Here is a 21,443-nt window from a genome sequence, read left to right on the forward strand (position 1 = left end):
CTCCACTATTTTAAGTAGGTTGACTGGAGAGCAGTGGACCTAGTTGGCTGGTCAGGGAGGGAGGGGGGGAGAGGGAGGGGGAGAGAGGGAGGGGGAGAGCGAGAGAGATGGAGAGATGAAGAGAGATATGTAGAGGGGGGTGGAGGGGAGGGAGGGAGAAAGGGAGGGGGAGAGCGAGAGAGATGGAGAGATGAAGAGAGATATGTAGAGGGAGGGAGGGAGGGAGGGAGGGAGGGAGGGAGGGAGGGAGGGAGGGAGGGAGGGGGGGAGGGGGGGTGGAGGGAGGAAAGGAGGGAGGGAGGGCGAGAGAGATGGAGAGATGAAGAGAGATATGTAGAGGGAGGGAGGGAGGGAGGGATGAAGAGATGAAGAGAGATATGTAGAGGGGGGTGGAGGGGAGGGAGGGAGGGTTCCTGTTTTAATATTCATGTCTGTTCTTGATATTTATAGAAGTCCCTGCTGCCCTTACACAGTATCTGAAGTTCAGCAGGAGAAAATGAATTGTGCTGCTTGTTACTGGACTGTTTGTGTGTCAAAAGGATAAAAAGAGAGCAAGTTTAAAATCTCACATATTGCCTGCACTAATATAGACAATTAATGTAAATAGATTCATAGAATAGTAAGAACGCGAGAACCGAAAGGGAAACTATATTTCTGTAATGATCTGAGAATTGAGATGAAATTGAGTTTAAATAGTATGAGATGTAAGACATAGAAGTTGAAATAGTTTCACAGGGAAGAATGTGAACGTGAGAGGTCAGATGTTACTGTATGAAGAGGAGAGCTGAGAGGACAGACGTTACTGTATGAAGAGGAGAGCTGACAGGACAGATGTTACTGTATGAAGAGGAGAGCTGAGAGGACAGATGTTACTGTATGAAGAGGAGAGCTGAGAGGTCAGATGTTACTGTATGAAGAGGAGAGCTGAGAGGACAGATGTTACTGTATGAAGAGGAGAGCTGAGAGGTCAGATGTTACTGTATGAAGAGGAGAGCTGAGAGGACAGACGTTACTGTATGAAGAGGAGAGCTGAGAGGACAGATGTTACTGTATGAAGAGGAGAGCTGAGAGGACAGACGTTACTGTATGAAGAGGAGAGCTGAGAGGACAGATGTTACTGTATGAAGAGGAGAGCTGAGAGAACAGATGTTACTGTATGAAGAGGAGAGCTGAGAGGACAGATGTTACTGTATGAAGAGGAGAGCTGAGAGGACAGATATTACTGTATGAAGAGGAGAGCTGAGAGGACAAATGATATTGCTGTAATGGTCTGAGAATTGAGATGAAATTATGGACAAGTGACTACTTTGAGTCTCAAACGGTTTGAAAATAGAGCAACATATAAGACATAGAAGAAATGCAAATAAATCACAGAGGAAGATGCAGGTCAATGCATTTATGCAATGGTCAGAGAATTGAAATGGAATTGTGGCCAATTGACAGTGTAAGTCTCAAGTCCAGATGGGCTAAGTGCTGTCGTGCCCTAAGCAAGACACTTAACCAAGGCTATTGACAACTGAAACAGATAACATGGGAAATCAACACAGCTGTGTGTCTCATATCAAATAATCTTCAGCCAATGGGATAACTGATCTGATTGTGATTTGAGTAATTATCCAAGTGTGCAACAACTGTTAGGATGTGTTTCAGTCATTCCCCCACGATTACAATCACTGACCTGTGTATCTTATGCTACTGATATGTCTTTTATTAAAACAAGATGGTACGAAGCATCTCTCTTCAATTAATCACGGTTTCATTGACTTCTCCCAACAGATAACAGTGAGTCAGATAACAGTGAGTCAGATAACAGTGAGTCAGATAACAGTGAGTAAGATAACAGTGAATCAGATAACAGTGAGTCAGATAACAGTGAGTCAGATAACAGTGAGTCAGATAACAGTGAGTCAGATAACAGTGAGTCAGATAACAGTGAATCAGATAACAGTGAGTTAGATAACAATGAATCAGATAATCACAGTTTCATTGACTTCTCCCATCAGAAAACAGTGAGTCAGATAACAGTGAATCAGATAACAGTGAATCAGATAACAGTGAATCAGATAACAGTGAATCAGATAACAGTGAATCAGATAACAGTGAGTCAGATAACAGTGAGTCAGATAACAGTGAGTCAGATAACAGTGAGTCAGATAACAGTGAATCAGATAACAGTGAGTCAGATAACAGTGAGTCAGATAACAGTGAATCAGATAACAGATGTTAATTTACAGTGCACAGTGCAGATATACAGTATGTCTTCCCTATCTTCTCGTAGGCAATGGTGTGTGCATGTATGTTGCATATTGATACCTTTTAGCATATGTGTTAATGTACACACTAACAGTGCACCTCTACAGTATCAATCCATATGTTCATTTGATAAAAGACAATCAAACTGAACTGCAGGTGCAAGGAAAGAGAGGTGTCTGTGTCTATGGTTACGTGGCCCATTCTAATGAGTACTTTCTTCTGATGGGGTGTGTCTGCTGCCTCACTATTCCTTCACATGTAGATCATGTTTTCCTGCTATAGTTTATTACTGTGGATTGCTTTTGAACCAGGTCTTTTCATGTTTTATAATGTGTGTTGCCACCATATAAAAGTGTAATTAGGTCTGTGACGAAGGTGACTAGCTCATAAAGCTGGTTGAGAGAATGCCAAGAGCTTGCAAAGCTATCATCAAGATACAGGGTGACTACTTTGAAGAATATAAAATATTAAATATATTATGATTTGTTTAACACTATTTTGGTTACTACATGATTCCATAGGTGTTATTTCATAGTTTTGATTAGAAAAAAGTACAAAAAATAAGTAGGTGTGTCCAAACTTTTGACTGGTACTGTAACAACAGGGACGGATGGTAATAACAGGGACGGATGGTAATAACAGGGACGGATGGTAATAACAGGGACGTATGGTAATAACAGGGACGGATGGTAATAACAGGGACGGATGGTAATAACAGGGACGGATGGTAATAACAGGGACGGATGGTAATAACAGGGACGGATGGTAATAACAGGGACGGATGGTAATAACAGGGACGGATGGTAATAACAGGGACGGATGGTAATAACAGGGACGGATGGTAATAACAGGGACGGATGGTAATAACAGGGACGGATGGTAATAACAGGGACGGATGGTAATAACAGGGACGGATGGTAATAACAGGGACGGATGGTAATAACAGGGACGGATGGTAATAACAGGGACGGATGGTAATAACAGGGACGGATGGTAATATCAGGGACGGATGGTAATAACAGGGACGGATGGTAATAACAGGGACGGATGGTAATAACAGGGACGGATGGTAATAACAGGGACGGATGGTAATAACAGGGACGGATGGTAATAACAGGGACGGATGGTAATAACAGGGACGGATGGTAATAACAGGGACGGATGGTAATAACAGGGACGGATGGTAATAACAGGGACGGATGGTAATAACAGGGACGGATGGTAATAACAGGGACGGATGGTAATAACAGGGACGGATGGTAATAACAGGGACGGATGGTAATAACAGGGACGGATGGTAATAACAGGGACGGATGGTAATAACAGGGACGGATGGTAATAACAGGGACGGATGGTAATAACAGGGACGGATGGTAATAACAGGGACGGATGGTAATAACAGGGACGGATGGTAATAACAGGGACGGATGGTAATAACAGGGACGGATGGTAATATCAGGGACGGATGGTAATAACAGGGACGGATGGTAATAACAGGGACGGATGGTAATAACAGGAACGGATGGTAATAACAGGGACGGATGGTAATAACAGGGACGGATGGTAATAACAGGGACGGATGGTAATAACAGGGACGGATGGTAATAACAGGGACGGATGGTAATAACAGGGACGGATGGTAATAACAGGGACGGATGGTAATAACAGGGACGGATGGTAATAACAGGGACGGATGGTAATAACAGGGACGGATGGTAATAACAGGGACGGATGGTAATAACAGGGACGGATGGTAATAACAGGGACGGATGGTAATAACAGGGACGGATGGTAATAACAGGGACGGATGGTAATAACAGGGACGGATGGTAATAATAGGGATAGATGCATGTTGCCCTTGTGTTGCCTTGTTTGTATGTTTTCTATGTGAGTCTACTCAAGCACCTGTATCTATGTACCAGTGTACCTGTGTCTCTGTGTCTCTATGTCTCTGTGTCTCTGTATCTCTGTGTACCTGTGTCTCTGTGTCTCTATGTCTCTGTGTCTCTATATCTCTGTGTCTCTGTGTCTCTATGTCTCTGTGTCTCTGTGTCTCTATGTACCTGTGTCTCTGTATCTCTGTGTACCTGTGTCTCTGTGTCTCTATGTCTCTGTGTCTCTGTATCTCTGTGTACCTGTGTCTCTGTGTCTCTATGTCTCTGTGTCTCTATATCTCTGTGTCTCTGTGTCTCTATGTCTCTGTGTCTCTGTGTCTCTATGTACCTGTGTCTCTGTGTCGCTATGTCTCTGTGTCTCTATATCTCTGTGTCTCTGTGTCTCTATGTCTCTGTGTCTCTGTGTCTCTATGTCTCTGTGTCTCTGTGTCTCTATATCTCTGTGTCTCTGTGTCTCTGTGTCTCTATGTCTCTGTGTCTATGTGTCTCTGTGTCACTGTGTCTCTGTGTCTCTGTGTCACTGTGTCTATATGTCTCTGTGTCTCTGTATCTCTATGTACCTGTGTCTTAGTGTCTCTGTGTCTCTATGTACCTGTGTCTCTGTGTCTTAGTGTCTCAATGTACCTGTGTCTCGGTGTCTCAATGTACCTGTGTCTTAGTGTCTCTGTGTCTCTATGTACCTGTGTGTTAGTGTCTCTGTGTCTCTATGTACCTGTGTCTTAGTGTCTCTGTATCTCTATGTACCTGTGTCTCTGTGTCTCAATGTACCTGTGTCTTAGTGTCTCTGTATCTCTATGTACCTGTGTCTTAGTGTCTCTGTGTCTCTATGTACCTGTGTGTTAGTGTCTCTGTGTCTCTATGTACCTGTGCCTTAGTGTCTCTGTGTTTCTATGTACCTGTGTCTTAGTGTCTCTGTGTCTCTGTGTCTCTATGTCTCTGTGTCTCTGTGTCTCTATGTACCTGTGTCTCTGTGTCTCTATGTCTCTGTGTCTCTATATCTCTGTGTCTCTGTGTCTCTATGTCTCTGTGTCTCTGTGTCTCTATGTACCTGTGTCTCTGTGTCTCTGTGTCTCTATGTCTCTGTGTCTCTATATCTCTGTGTCTCTGTGTCTCTATGTCTCTGTGTCTCTGTGTCTCTATGTCTCTGTGTCTCTGTGTCACTGTGTCTATATGTCTCTGTGTCTCTGTGTCTCTATGTACCTGTGTCTCAGTGTCTCTGTATCTCCATGTACCTGTGTCTTAGTGTATCTGCTTCTCTATGTACCTGTGTCTCTGTGTCTCTATGTACCTGTGTGTTAGTGTCTCTGTGTCTCTATGTACCTGTGTATCTGTGTATCTGTGTCTCTATGTACCTGTGTCTCTGTGTCTCTGTATCTCTATGTACCTGTGTCTCTGTGTCTCTGTATCTCTATCTACCTGTGTCTTAGTGTCTTAGTGTCTCTGTGTCTCTGTGTCTCTATGTACCTGTGTCTTAGTGTCTCTGTATCTCTATGTACCTGTGTCTCGGTGTCTCTATGTACCTGTGTCTCTATGTACCTGTGTCTTAGTGTCTCTGTGTCTCTATGTACCTGTGTCTCTATGTACCTGTGTCTTAGTGTCTCTGTGTCTCTATGTACCTGTGTGTTAGTGTCTCTGTATCTCTATGTACCTGTGTCTTAGTGTCTCTGTATCTCTATGTACCTGTGTCTTAGTGTCTCTGTGTCTCTATGTACCTGTGTCTTAGTGTCTCTATGTACCTGTGTCTCTGTGTACCTGTGTCTTAGTGTCTCTATGTACCTGTGTCTCTATGTACCTGTGTCTTAGTGTCTCTGTATCTCTATGTACCTGTGTCTCTGTGTCTCTATGTACCTGTGTCTCTATGTACCTGTGTCTTAGTGTCTCTGTGTCTCTATGTACCTGTGTCTCTATGTACCTGTGTCTTAGTGTCTCTGTGTCTCTATGTACCTGTGTCTTAGTGTCTCTGTATCTCTATGTACCTGTGTCTTAGTGTCTCTGTGTCTCTATGTACCTGTGTCTTAGTGTCTCTGTATCTCTATGTACCTGTGGCTCTGTGTCTCTATGTACCTGTGTCTCTATGTACCTGTGTCTTAGTGTCTCTGTGTCTCTATGTACCTGTGTCTTAGTGTCTCGGTGTCTCTATGTACCTGTGTCTTAGTGTCTCGGTGTCTCTATGTACCTGTGTCTTAGTGTCTCTGTATCTCTATGTACCTGTGTCTCTGTGTCTCTATGTACCTGTGTCTCTATGTACCTGTGTCTTAGTGTCTCGGTGTCTCTATGTACCTGTGTCTTAGTGTCTCTGTGTCTCTATGTACCTGTGTCTTAGTGTCTCTGTGTCTCTATGTACCTGTGTCTTAGTGTCTCTGTGTCTCTATGTACCTGTGTCTTAGTGTCTCTGTGTCTCTGTATCTCTATGTACCTGTGTCTTAGTGTCTCTGTATCTCTATGTACCTGTGTCTTAGTGTCTCTGTGTCTCTATGTACCTGTGTCTTAGTGTCTCTGTATCTCTATGTACCTGTGTCTTAGTGTCTCTGTGTCTCTATGTACCTGTGTCTCTGTGTCTCTGTGTCTCTATGTACCTGTGTCTTAGTGTCTCTGTATCTCTATGTACCTGTGTCTTAGTGTCTCTGTATCTCTATGTACCTGTGTCTTAGTGTCTCTGTATCTCTATGTACCTGTGTCTCTGTGTCTCTATGTACCTGTGTCTCTGTGTCTCTATGTACCTGTGTCTTAGTGTCTCGGTGTCTCTATGTACCTGTGTCTCTATGTACCTGTGTCTTAGTGTCTCTGTATCTCTATGTACCTGTGTCTTAGTGTCTCTGTGTCTCTATGTACCTGTGTCTTAGTGTCTCTGTGTCTCTATGTACCTGTGTCTTAGTGTCTCTGTATCTCTATGTACCTGTGTCTCGGTGTCTCTATGTACCTGTGTCTTAGTGTCTCTGTGTCTCTATGTACCTGTGTCTCTGTGTCTCTGTATCTCCATGTACCTGTGTCTCTGTGTCTCTGTATCTCTATGTACCTGTGTCTTAGTGTCTCTGTGTCTCTATGTACCTGTGGCTTAGTTTCTGTGTATCTCTATGTACCTGTGTCTCGGTGTCTCTATGTACCTGTGTCTCTATGTACCTGTGTCTTAGTGTCTCTGTGTCTCTATGTACCTGTGTCTCTATGTACCTGTGTCTCTATGTACCTGTGTCTTAGTGTCTCTGTGTCTCTATGTACCTGTGTGTTAGTGTTCCTGTATCTCTATGTACCTGTGTCTTAGTGTCTCTGTATCTCTATGTACCTGTGTCTTAGTGTCTCTGTGTCTCTATGTACCTGTGTCTCTATGTACCTGTGTCTCTATGTACCTGTGTCTTAGTGTCTCTGTGTCTCTATGTACCTGTGTGTTAGTGTTCCTGTATCTCTATGTACCTGTGTCTTAGTGTCTCTGTGTCTCTATGTACCTGTGTCTTAGTGTCTCTATGTACCTGTGTCTCTGTGTACCTGTGTCTTAGTGTCTCTATGTACCTGTGTCTCTATGTACCTGTGTCTTAGTGTCTCTGTATCTCTATGTACCTGTGTCTCTGTGTCTCTATGTACCTGTGTCTCTATGTACCTGTGTCTTAGTGTCTCTGTGTCTCTATGTACCTGTGTCTCTATGTACCTGTGTCTTAGTGTCTCTGTGTCTCTATGTACCTGTGTCTTAGTGTCTCTGTATCTCTATGTACCTGTGTCTTAGTGTCTCTGTGTCTCTATGTACCTGTGTCTTAGTGTCTCTGTATCTCTATGTACCTGTGTCTCTGTGTCTCTATGTACCTGTGTCTCTATGTACCTGTGTCTTAGTGTCTCTGTGTCTCTATGTACCTGTGTCTTAGTGTCTCGGTGTCTCTATGTACCTGTGTCTTAGTGTCTCTGTATCTCTATGTACCTGTGTCTCTGTGTCTCTATGTACCTGTGTCTCTATGTACCTGTGTCTTAGTGTCTCGGTGTCTCTATGTACCTGTGTCTTAGTGTCTCTGTGTCTCTATGTACCTGTGTCTTAGTGTCTCTGTGTCTCTATGTACCTGTGTCTTAGTGTCTCTGTGTCTCTGTATCTCTATGTACCTGTGTCTTAGTGTCTCTGTATCTCTATGTACCTGTGTCTCTGTGTCTCTATGTACCTGTGTCTTAGTGCCTCTGTATCTCTATGTACCTGTGTCTTAGTGTCTCTGTGTCTCTATGTACCTGTGTCTTAGTGTCTCTGTATCTCTATGTACCTGTGTCTTAGTGTCTCTGTATCTCTATGTACCTGTGTCTCTGTGTCTCTATGTACCTGTGTCTTAGTGTCTCTGTATCTCTATGTACCTGTGTCTTAGTGTCTCTGTGTCTCTATGTACCTGTGTCTTAGTGTCTCTGTATCTCTATGTACCTGTGTCTTAGTGTCTCTGTGTCTCTATGTACCTGTGTCTTAGTGTCTCTGTGTCTCTATGTACCTGTGTCTCTGTGTCTCTATGTACCTGTGTCTCTGTATCTCTATGTACCTGTGTCTTAGTGTCTCTGTATCTCTATGTACATGTGTCTCTGTGTCTCTATGTACCCGTGTCTTAGTGTCTCTGTATCTCTATGTACCTGTGTCTTAGTGTCTCTGTATCTCTATGTACCTGTGTCTTAGTGTCTCTGTATCTCTATGTACCTGTGTCTCTGTGTCTCTATGTACCTGTGTCTCTGTGTCTCTATGTACCTGTGTCTTAGTGTCTCTGTGTCTCTATGTACCTGTGTCTTAGTGTCTCGGTGTCTCTATGTACCTGTGTCTTAGTGTCTCTGTGTCTCTATGTACCTGTGTCTTAGTGTCTCTGTATCTCTATGTACCTGTGTCTTAGTGTCTCTGTATCTCTATGTACCTGTGTCTTAGTGTCTCTGTGTCTCTATGTACCTGTGTCTTAGTGTCTCTGTGTCTCTATGTACCTGTGTCTCTATGTACCTGTGTGTTAGTGTCTCTGTGTCTCTATGTACCTGTGTCTCTGTGTCTCTGTATCTCTATGTACCTGTGTCTCTGTGTCTCTATGTACCTGTGTATCCATTTTGTGATATTGATTATGTCAACATGCATATCAAGTCAAATCAAATTGTATTAGTCACTTGCGCCGAATACAACAGGTGTAGTTGTACAGTGAAATGCTTACTTACGAGCCCTTAACCAACAATGCAGTTTTAAAAAATACAGATAAGAATAAGAAATAAAAGTAACTAAAGTAATTAAAGAGCAGCATTAAAATAACAGTAGTGAGACTATATACAGGGGGTACCGGTACAGAGTCAATGTGCGGGGGCACCGGTTAGTTGAGGTAATATGTACATGTAGGGAGAGTTATTAAAGTGACTATACAATGATGATAACAACAGAGAGTAGCAGCGGTGTAAAAGAGGGGGAGGGGCAATGCAAATAGTCTGGGTAGCCATGTGTAACCTTTATCTAACTAGGAAAGTCAGTTAAGAACTAATTCTTATTTACGATGACGGCCCACCGGGGACAGTGAGTTAACTGCCTTGTTCAGGGGCAGAACGACACATTCATAGCTTGTCAGCTCAGGGATTTGATCCAGCAACCTTTTGAATCCTGACCCAACTCTATAGCCACTAGGCTACCTGTCACCCCAGCTACCAGCCATTTGATTAGGTGTTCAGGAGTCTTATGGCTTGGGGGTAGAATCTGTTTAGAAGCCTCTTGGACCTAGACTTGGCGCTCCAGTACCGCTCGCCGTGCGCTAGCAGAGGAAACAGTCTCTGCAGCAGTGGTTCCTGGTCTTTAGTTATTGGTTCACCACATGAGGGTGGAGTGGACGTTTCCTGCCTGGAGGCAGTCTCCATGTGGTAAAGAAGAAGAGGAAGATAAAACGAGGGGGATAGAGAGAGAGAGAGAGAGAGAGAGAGAAGAACAGGGAGATGAAGGCTATAAGGAGAGGAGGATTGGACAGCAGGTTAAGCTACACATCTCTTAGTATACAGACATGCAGACCCCCCCCCCCCTCTCTCTCTCTCTTTCTCTCTCTCTCTCTCACTGCTTCCCTCAGGATAAGGCTCCAGTAATTTCCCTCCTCCTTTTCTCTCCTCTTCATTCCTTCCTCTCTTCTCCTCTCCTCTCTATTAATCTTGTCAGAAGGCTCCAAGGGCCCTGCAGGAGTTTACAGCCCATTATCGCTGTCATTAGGGGAGGCAACCACACATCAAATAGATCTCTTGCACCCTCACTTTAGATTCATCTACATCTATTCTAGATAGAGAAGTCAAAGTCAGCTCTCCCTTCATTCATAACCTCCCAGACACACCCCAATATTCAGTTTATGGGCCTTTATTAATGTACTTGCTTTACATTAACGTCAAAGTGTTTCATTAGATTGCTTAGAGTGTTACCCAACTCTGGCCCTTGTCTACCCCCAACAGAACACATTTTTGTTGTAGCCTGGACAAAAAAACTTGATTCAACCTGTCAAGGGCTTGATAATTAGTAGACAAGTAGAATCAGGTGTGCTTGTCAGGGGCCACAACAAAAATATGTCATGTTGGGGGTACAGGATGAAATATATATTTTAATGTGACTAGCTTGTCAAGAATTAATGAATTGCACCACAGGGGTGATCCAGAAGTCACAGTCACTACACCGTTCCTTTTTACTTCTTCATGAAATTGTTGAATAGGAGAGTCCAATCAGGAATACATGGAATAGCTGAGGGACCAATGAGAGTGCAGGATATAAATATTTAGAACCTCTGGTCTGTGGGGATGTCACACACAGGAAGTGGTGCGTAGGGAGGGGCTTTCTACAGCTAGAATCTACAGTCTATGTGATGTGTTTATAAATAGCATTATGAGGAGAATATGATCTAATATTGACTAATATGATTAATGAGCATTCCTACTTCCTACATGATTAAAGCTACACTGCTATGTACAGTATCTAAGTTGCTGGGGGATATTGTACTGTAGGCCTACTAAGGGGTTGGATGTGTGCTTAGTGAATTGCATCATGGGAGAAGAAGTAAACTATAATTATGCTCGAAGCAGCAATGTAAAATAACTAATTTGTTTGGAGGAGTCTTCGCAGTTTAGAGGCGTACATCATTTAAGGGACTTTTATAATCTTCCACTGGTAATGATATCACCATAGCTACGTAACTATCAGAGCTTCAAATGGAAGTTCGTGTGGCTTAAACCTCAGCTGCACATCGCACATTTCAACAGTCAGGCAACAGTCTTCTCCAGCCAGACAGGCATTGGTGTTGAAACAGATTGCGTGCCTCGTGTCACATCAGATTTATTGCTTGGATATCTTCAGAGTCATATCAACACAATATTCACTCTCTAATAGATAGTTCCAAATTACCATGGTTACTCTACATCTCCTTGTTGTCATGACAGTAATTGGCCTCTGTGGGTAATATAGGAGATTATAAAGGGGTCATTATGATTGATGTCTTTTTTACACTAAACCCAATCCAGGAACGGGGTCATTACGATTGTCTTTTTGTTTTTGTTTTTACATTAAACCCATTCCAGGAAAGCAGAATCAATCAAAGCAGCTGGAAATGGTGACCGTTTTTTCATGTTATATGTCACAGGTGTCAAACTCATTCCACGGGGGGCCGAGTGTCTGCGGGTTTTCGCTCCTCCCTTGTACTTGATTGATGAATTAACATCACTAATTAGTTAGGAACTCCCCACACCTGGTTGTCTAGGGCTTTATTGAAAGGAAAAACCAAAAACCTGCAGACACTAGGCCCTCCGTGGAATGAGTTTGACACCCCTGTTATATGTGATGAAGTATCCTGTTATATGTGATGAAGTATCCTGTTTTAACTGTTTGCCTTCACTCTGTTGCTGTTCTTTATTTTGGCTGTTGGTGCATTTTGAAAAGCACCTTGTATGCTATGTTCAGTGTCTCACACTGCTGAAGGCCTTCGAGGTAATACATAAACAAAGAGACCCGAGCCTTCCAGCATTCAACAACACAATGCATCATGGTTAAGCTTGTCTACTTACTGATATCTCAAAACAGTTCCATCAAATAACCATGGTCCTTATATATGGATGCATGAGTACTTCTATGGTAGATGTACTGACTGTCTCTGTCTCTCTCCAGGGTTCATGTGTTCTATGGTAGATGTACTGACTGTCTCTGTCTCTCTCCAGGGTTCATGTGTTCTATGGTAGATGTACTGACTGTCTCTCTCCAGGGTTCATGTGTTCTATGGTAGATGTACTGACTGTCTCTCTCCAGGGTTCATGTGTTCTATGGTAGATGTACTGACTGTCTCTCTCCAGGGTTCATGTGTTCTATGGTAGATGTACTGACTGTCTCTCTCCAGGGTTCATGTGTTCTATGGTAGATGTACTGACTGTCTCTCTCCAGGGTTCATGTGTTCTATGGTAGATGTACTGACTGTCTCTGTCTCTCTCCAGGGTTCATGTGTTCTATGGTAGATGTACTGACTGTCTCTGTCTCTCTCCAGGGTTCGTGTGTTCTATGGTAGATGTGCTGACTGTCTCTGTCTCTCTCCAGGGTTCATGTGTTCTATGGTAGATGTACTGACTGTCTCTCTCCAGGGTTCATGTGTTCTATGGTAGATGTACTGACTGTCTCTCTCCAGGGTTCATGTGTTCTATGGTAGATGTACTGACTGTCTCTCTCCAGGGTTCATGTGTTCTATGGTAGATGTACTGACTGTCTCTGTCTCTCTCCAGGGTTCAGGTGGAGTTCTATGTGAATGAAAACACCTTCAAGGAGAGGCTCAAGCTGTTCTTCATCAAAAACCAAAGGTCAAGTAAGTAGAGCACAGAGAAGTTTGGATTTTATTACTGTCTCATGTAACACAACAGAACTAGGAAGTCATAAAGGTCCTCCTAATACAGGTAATACAGTAACGAAGTCATTAAGGTCTATTGCAGATCCAATTTCAGCTCCTGTCTGTCTTTAATTAGTTGTCTTGACGCATGGTGCTGAGGTCTCAGGTCTGCACACCATGCTGCTGTGAAGAGGACAATGCTTTAGGTCTTTTGTTAACGGATAGAGTATTATAATTTCTTATTAGGACTTAAGGCATGGATACAGCCAGGGTGGGATTTCTCCTGCATTCTGAAAAAGATATTGGAACTGTCCAACTTGCCACCCACAATGCATCATGTCTACAGTCTCTCTGTGTGTTTGTGTGTGTTTGTGTGTGTACGTGCGTGTGTGTGTGTTTGTGTGTGTGCGTGTGTGTGTGTTTTCGTGTGCTGTGTGTGTTTTTACATGTGTGTGTATTTGTGTGTGTGCGTGTGTGTGTGTGTGTTTGTGTTTTTACATGCGTGTGTGTTTGTGTGTGTGCGTGCGTGTGTAGTGAGTGCAGTATGTTGTTAGTGCTTCCTATGTGCTTGTCAATATCTCTGAACAACTTCCCATCAGTTACAGAGAAAACATTAGGGCCAAATAGAAAGGCCAACCCAACTCTATAGAGCTTCCTGCTGAGTCAGATTGTTTTGGCCCCTGTACAATTCAAACCCATTGTGAAGCGTTTGATGTGGGTGTTTTTCTTGTAACTGTGTCACTGCTGTGTTAATACTGCAAAGAGATGAAAGCTTGGTTGATTGAAACGTGAACAGTCTTTAAGGCAGCTGGCGCCACCCTCTGACTGACATGTGTATCTGCAGTCAGGTAAGTTGTGTGGGTGATGATTTGCCTGTGTGTGTGTGCGTGTGCGTGTGTGTGTGTGTGTTGAGCCTTGTGCACAAGGCTGTGTTGTTGTAATGGCTTTACTGACAGCATGCCGTGTTATTGGGTCTTAATCCTTATATATCACAATAAGCCGTCCTCTATTCCACTGCTTTATATACCTGCCACAACATACAGCATCTCCCCCCACAGGGTGTCATATCGTTGTGGTTCTGACACGTAGCTGTTCACCCTGTCAAAGCAGACCTGTGATATGTTGCTGCTGTGAGCTGTGTGTGAAAGTGAAAGGGAAGGGGGAAGGGGACACCTGTTCAGCTGCACAACTGAATGCATTCAACCAAAATAGGTCTTCCGTATTTAACCCCTCTGAATCAGAGACATCAGTTGTGACGGTCTGCCAGACCAGCATGAAGCCTGATAGTCACGGCACTGTGCATAGCCAGACATAGTCACTTTAGACCTGGCAGAGCAGCAACACAGCCTGGACAACACCATGACACTTAAACAGGTAGGGTTGTGGTAAGGAGAGATGTCCGGTGTAGGGTAGAGACACCAGTTCTGAGTAGAGATGTCTGGTGTAGGGTAGAGACACCAGTTCTGAGTAGAGATGTCCGGTGTAGGGTAGAGACACCAGTTCTGAGTAGAGATGTCTGGTGTAGGGTAGAGACACCAGTTCTGAGGAGAGATGTCTGGTGTAGGGTAGAGACACCAGTTCTGAGTAGAGATGTCTGGTGTAGGGTAGAGACACCAGTTCTGAGTAGAGATGTCTGGTGTAGGGTAGAGACACCAGTTCTGAGTAGAGATGTCCGGTGTAGGGGAGAGACACCAGTTCTGAGTAGAGATGTCCGGTGTAGGGGAGAGACACCAGTTCTGAGTAGAGATGTCTGGTGTAGGGTAGAGACACCAGTTCTGAGTAGAGATGTCCAGTGTCGTGTCTTTGCTATCGTTAAATTGAAGACTTATAGTTTTTATCAAAGATTCCTGTAATTAGGGATTACGCTATCAACTGAGTAATAACGTAACTAATTAACTATGAATTTGGGAGCACCAGGCAAAATAGTCAGATTACAAAGTTATAATTTCCCAATATAACCTTTCAGATATTTTCATATCTGATCAATAGTCTTCTAATTAATGATTTATTTACTTTACCTCACGTTAGTCTCATTCCAAACGTCGTAAATTGTTGATTATCTGCACGAACCCAGTCTTCACTATGAGTCATCCACACATCAATTGTCTTAAATCATTTATTTATTACTAACTAATTAATTCACAGAAATGCATAAACAAAGAAACAAACTTAAAAAGGGTTACATGAAATGGGAGAAATATGCCCTAGTGGCTGAACCGGCATGGCGGCTCGTTAGACAAAAGGGAGAATGGGGGGTCGATTCAGAAGTCACTACAGAGTATACTCTTTATAACAATTGACATGCTAATCCTTACACATGAACGCTCACTCGTTCGGGAACAATTGCAATCAATATATATATATTTACACTCGGTGTGTGTCGTCTTGATCGTTGGAGAGAAGTTAGTTTCTGTTGGAGTGAAGTTAGTTTCTGTTGGAGTTCCTTCTGTCTCGGTTATTGTGGATAGTTCAGTGACATTCGTTATAGAATGGATGTTTCGGCGGTTGTCTTTCTTCGCGTTCAATGATACCGAATTCCTAGCTGCAGACTAGTAGTCAATATCAAAGACTTGTTCTTATTCGGCTAAGAGTTTAACCACGTGGTATGGTTAAAGATTCAGCAATTGTACTTAACCTTCGTTCTCCCCATGGAGAGAAAACATGGTCTCCTGGTAATTTCTCAGAGTTGACTTTTATTCAGATAGCAGGAAGGGGCTGTCCTTGGATGTCTGACCCAACTGGCTCAGGGGCGGGTCCTCGGGTTTAGTTCAAATCAAAAAGGGATTTGTATTTTTCTTCATTAAACAGTCCAAAATCATATTACACAATTATACAAACAGTATCATACTCACTCATTCATTTTATACAACAAACAGATGTAAACCTCATATCTGAGGTTATTATATAAACAGCGGTATGGTAATGTAGTCTCACAGTCTCTCATGAGTTTCCCACATGGGTACAAACGGACATGTTAATAGCTGGACTCTCCACCGATCTTTTATACTTTTGCAGGAATATGAAATATGTTCGTACCTCAAGTTCTGTGAGGTGGAAGAGAATTCCTTTGTCCTGAAAGTTACCCTCTCTCTTAATACTGTTTGGCCATGAGGAGATTCTCAGGAATTTACGACGTCTCTCTGTGATCACCGCATGGGTTTGTGGTAGGAAAGGGAGAGGCAGGGTGAGGGGGATGGGGTTTGCAATACCCAAGCAGGCAACGTCATGACACCGGTGTAGGGTAGAGACACCAGTTCTGAGTAGAGATGTCTAGTGTAGGGTAGAGATACCAGTTCTGAGTAGAGATGTCCGGTGTAGGGTAGAGACACCAGTTCTGAGGAGAGATGCTTTACTTGTCAGACTCACTAGCCCGCTCATTTCATTGGTCTGCGATAAGTTCAGTTTCTGGGCAGTTAAAAACAAACTTTCTAGACATTCCCATACCAATGTGTCTTGCATTACAAAAACATGACTGCAAACATTAGCCAGATTTACTCATATGAGCCTGATTAAACAGATTCGTTTTTCAATATAAATCAGCACAAATTCAGTTACTCTTTACTTTACCATGGTATGTTATTCCTTCCCATAAGCTTTTTGACCTTTGTCAACTATAATTGTTCAATTCCCTCTGGGAAACAGGTTAAGATTTACTCCCAATGTAATTACTAGGTAAATCTGGCCTTTAGTGTTCTCTATTGCGTTTGTTTCCATGCAGGCCTGAGGATCCGTCTGTTTAACTTCTCCTTGAAGCTGTTGACGTGTGCCCTATACGTCCTCAGAGTGTCTCTGGACGACCCCGAACAGGTCACTGGTGTATGGTGAGTAACTGCTAATTTAACCTCCTGATAAAGTCCTGTTATTTCATGTCTTACTAGTGACCGTAGCATTTGTTAAACTGTGATTTCTAATTTGGGTGTTTGAGATTGAGGGCAGAATAAGCACATCAGCATCTCGTATTAGAATATGGACAATAATATGGAAATAAAATATTTCTCTGATATATTGATATATACTGAACAAAAATATAAACACAATATGAAACAATTTCAAAGATTTTACTGAGTTACAATTCATATAAGGAAATCGGTCAACTGAAATAAATAAATTAGGCCCTAATCTATGGATTTCACATGATTGGGCAGGTGCACAGCCATGGGTGGGCCTGGGAGGGCACAGGGAGGGCACAACTCATCAGAATGAGTTTTGAGGGCTTTATTACAGACAGAAATACTCCTCAGCACCCACCATCCCCCTCCTCAGATGATCCCACAGGTAAAGAAACCGGATGTGGAAGTCATAGGCTGGCGTGGTTACACGTGGTCTGTGGTTGTGAGACCAGTCGGATGTACTGCCAAATTCTCTAAAACGATGTTAGAGGTGGCTTATGGTAGAGTGTCACGTTCTTGAAAATGATCGGACCAAGGCGCAGCGTGAATTGAGTTCCAAATCTTTAATTACAAAGGGAAACTAGAAACAAAATAACAAAACTTACAAAGACCGTGACGACGTAGTGCTCAAACACACTAACACAAACAATATCCCACAAATGCAGGTGGGGAAAAGCCTACCTAATTGGGAACCACACAAACCATCAACCTAGAAATCTATAAACTAGATAACTCCCCCAGTCACACTCTGACCTAAACACCATAGAGAACCGAGGGCTCTCTATGGTCAGGGCGTGACATAGAGAAATTAACATTCTCTGGCAACAGCTCTGTTAGATAGTCATGCAGTCAGCATTCCAATTGCACGCTCCCTCAGAACTTGACAAAACTGCACATTTTAATGTCCCCAGCACAAGGTGCACCTGTGTAATGATCATGCTGTTTAATCAGCTTCTTGATGTGCCACACCTGTGGATGGATTACCTTAACAAAGGAAAAATGCCCACTAACAGGAATGTAAACAAATGTGTGCACAACATTTTAGAGAAATATGCTTTTTGTGCCAATGGAATATTTCTGGGTTATTTTATTTTAGCTCATGAAAGATGGGACCAACACTTTACATGTTGCGTTGATATTTTTGTTCAGTAGTCAGATCAATTCTAAAAAGATGGTATCTATTCAGGTATTGTATGAGTCAGAGAATCTACCTCTAACTTTTACCCAAAGTTGAAAATAAAATTGCATTTGGTCAAGATAAGATAGATCCAGAGTTTGGAATTAATTTTGTATCTGTCTGAGACACAAAAGGCTTTAAAGAGCAGTGGCGATGGTGAAGGGGCATTCTCTCTCAGTGTAGTGATATGGAAGCAGCATATGGATTTTGTTGTATACAATGCCACCGGCAGCTCTTAAAGAAATTGTCCCTCTGCCTCCCGTCCGTCACCATGGCAACATGCAGAGTGAGTGAAGGTGCCTATTAGCCACAGGGTATATATTTCACCACACATTCTGTCTGAACGACTTCCCTTTGCTGTGGATTTCCTCTGCAGTGTGAACTGTCAGAACCGAACAAGCAACACAGCAGAATCTACAGAAAGCACAGAAATCAACTGGTGAGTTATGAGGGTCTAACATTGACGTTCTGTCCCGGGCTTCGAATGTGTTTTTGATTGTGTTCATCTCATAGCTATCAGGTGGTGTTTGAAATGACTCTTGTCTAACCCATACAGTGTGATTCATCATCAATAACACTGTTTTGTCTTTTGAAAGGGAGTTGTTAATCTCATAGCTATCTTGTGTTATTTGGAATCATCTTTGTCAAATAATCAATATATAGAGTATAATCAATATCATTGTTTTGTCTTGTGAAAGGGATTTGATTTTCTGGGTGAACAGAAGGGTTCCTGTATGGGCGATACAGGTAAAAGAAGACTGAGATTCACTAACACTGCTTTGGTAATACAGTACTGGCTTCTCAAGTCTTCCATTCAACAGTAGCCACTATGGGTCAAACTCACAAGTGAACATTTCATTGACAATCTCCCCCTTCCCCTGTGGCCAATAGAAAAACAAGACATCTAAACACTCACAGCATCCCATATGAAAATATTTGACAACAGAAGACACTTTACAGCACATCTTTTCCCCAGTGATATGTACATTGCCTGAGAGGTTATGTGGCCAGATTGCAGCCCTGGTAATGTGTGTGCCTCCACTCTGCTCTGCTCCAGGTGATCGTGGCCTTAATCAGTTTCCTGGAAGCGATGCTCCTTACATATCTCAGCTACAAAGTAAGACACCTCAGCTCTACTCCTTTCACACTGATCACAGAAAAAAATCACCGCCACAAAGGAAGTCTTTTCATTCATTCTATCAGGCAGAGTCGTGTGGCGTGTCTGTGTGAGATTGCAATTAATTGCCGAACTTTCTGGCATATGGTTTAACCGCGAGCCTCAGCTCTAGCCTGAGCCAGAAGAACAGGTCATTAATACACTTTACAAATGAATAAAAGATGAGGTGTCCGTCCTACTTTTTTCTTTAAATTGGGCTCTTTCCTTAAATAACTCATTAGTGCTGCAGTGCTACTTCCCTTTGATTAATTAGGCTGTTTTACTTTTACTTTAGGAAGACTGTGTTTTTTGTTTTGCTTCGTTTTGGCAGTTCCCCAATTGTTTTAACGAATCCTGTCATTATGTTCTCGCCTGCCTGGAGCGCCAGATGGGCGGGATTTGCAGAATTAGTTCCATTGTGCCAGGCACACTTAGAACCGTGGTCTGATTATTCCAACAATATTGACCTCGTTTTGGGGGGATTCGTATCATATCACTATCATTGTAATTAGTCCGCAGACTAATTACAATGAGCCAGTAGCTTATTACCTTGACTCACACATTGATTGTGTTTCTCTCTTTCAGGGGAATATCTGGGAGCAGATGTTCCAGATCTCCTTCATCCTGGAGATGATCAATACCGTGCCGTTTATAATCACTGTGAGTCTTCTTCCACCTGATCTCACACACACACACACACACACACACACACACGCACACACGCACACACGCACACACGCACACACACACACACACACACACACACACACACACACACACCTTGTTTTCCATCTGTGCCATATTAAATTATTTCAAATAGTCTAGATACCTTGTAATATGAATGGGCTTCAGGCATGCTGATAATACATTTATATTGGTATTGGAATGGCTCTGGTGTTTGTGAATTCACAGTGTGTGGCGTCCCTCTGACATTGTGTATTCATCAAGCAGCAGGCCCACAACGTCCAACAGTGAAAGGTGACAGGATACACCATGAGGAATGTGGTGCTGACAAATAGATTCATTTCAGTGGCTCAAACCATATTCTACAAAGCTAACGAGGCCAATTAGTGAACATCAAATCAAATCAAGTTGTTTTTGTCACATGTGCTGAATACAACAGGTGTAGACCTTACTGTGAAATGCTTACTTACAAGCCCTTAACCAACAATACAGTTCAATAAATAGTGTTAAGAAAATATTTACTAAATAAACGAAAGAAAAAAATTAAATATATAGTAACACAATAAAATAACAATACCGAGGCTATATACAGGGGGTACCGGTACTGAGTCAATGTAATTTGCACATGTATGTAGGGGTAGAGTGACTGCATGGATAATAAAAAGCGAGTAGTAGCAGTGTAAAAACAAAAAAGGGGGGGGGGGGGATTTGATTAATTGTTCAACAGTCTTATGGCTTGGGGGTAGAAGACAACATATGACTTTTGCAATGTTTATGTTTTATATTATGAGTATAGCTCTAGAGACCTGGGAGTATGGTAATGTGAGACTGTGAGTGGTGAAACTTGATGATGGGAGCTTACACTGCACACTGTGCAAATGAATTAATCCAATTGTCTCTTCAGATCTTCTGGCCTCCATTGAGAAACATCTTCATCCCAGTGTTTCTCAACTGCTGGTTAGCCAAGTGTGCCCTGGAGAATATGATTGTGAGTATATGCTATAGCCATAACGCAGCAGTCAAAACTGGACAGAACTGGTTGCAATGATGTCATAATTATGTCGTTTTGTTGGCAGGGAATACATGGGTTCTTCCTATTAAAATGTTACAGCTCTCAGATTATGCTGTATATAGCCTGCTTGCAGAATAGTTGCTATAGAATAACTCAACTCTGCATTGTGTGGGTGTAGAAGAACCCTGGTAAGAATTCCCTGGTTATGGATAGTCTGTAGATTCCCTGTAAGTAAAAAAAAAAAAGTTTCAGGAAGGCAGACCATCAATGAGTATAGATTTGAGCCAGAGCCTGCATGTATCTGTGTGGACAGATGGTTAGGTCCAGGGCCAAAGAGACCAGTTCTGGGGGGGAGAACAGGTCCAGCCTGGAGAGGTTGAAGGGGAGGCTTCAGCCAATCAGAAACATTATCAAGGGACATGGTGGGTAGGTAGCTTGAAGAGACTGAAGCGGGGCTTCAGCCAAACAGAAACATTATCAAGTGACATGGTGGGTAGGTAGCGTGAAGAGACTGAAGTGGGGCTTCAGCCAATCAGAAACATTATCAAGGGACATGGTGGGTAGGTAGCTTGAAGAGACTG

At 42.7% G+C, this 21,443-nt stretch overlaps 1 protein-coding gene across 17 annotated transcripts in view; it reads left to right on the forward strand.

The window, feature by feature from the left end:
• The window catches only part of LOC129826683 (potassium channel subfamily T member 1-like), a 152,090-nt gene that overhangs the window by 74,931 nt on the left and 55,716 nt on the right, over nt 1–21,443 (forward strand). For all 17 annotated transcript variants that reach the window (XM_055887669.1, XM_055887668.1, XM_055887672.1 and 14 more), the window contains 7 exons: nt 12,843–12,922; nt 16,662–16,764; nt 18,387–18,449; nt 18,709–18,757; nt 19,068–19,127; nt 19,752–19,826; nt 20,755–20,838. In XM_055887669.1, coding sequence (XP_055743644.1) covers nt 12,843–12,922; nt 16,662–16,764; nt 18,387–18,449; nt 18,709–18,757; nt 19,068–19,127; nt 19,752–19,826; nt 20,755–20,838 — 514 coding nt within the window. The remainder of the gene's footprint in view (nt 1–12,842; nt 12,923–16,661; nt 16,765–18,386; nt 18,450–18,708; nt 18,758–19,067; nt 19,128–19,751; nt 19,827–20,754; nt 20,839–21,443) is intronic.

Source organism: Salvelinus fontinalis, chromosome 28, assembly GCF_029448725.1.
Source record: "Salvelinus fontinalis isolate EN_2023a chromosome 28, ASM2944872v1, whole genome shotgun sequence".
NCBI lineage: Eukaryota > Metazoa > Chordata > Actinopteri > Salmoniformes > Salmonidae > Salvelinus > Salvelinus fontinalis.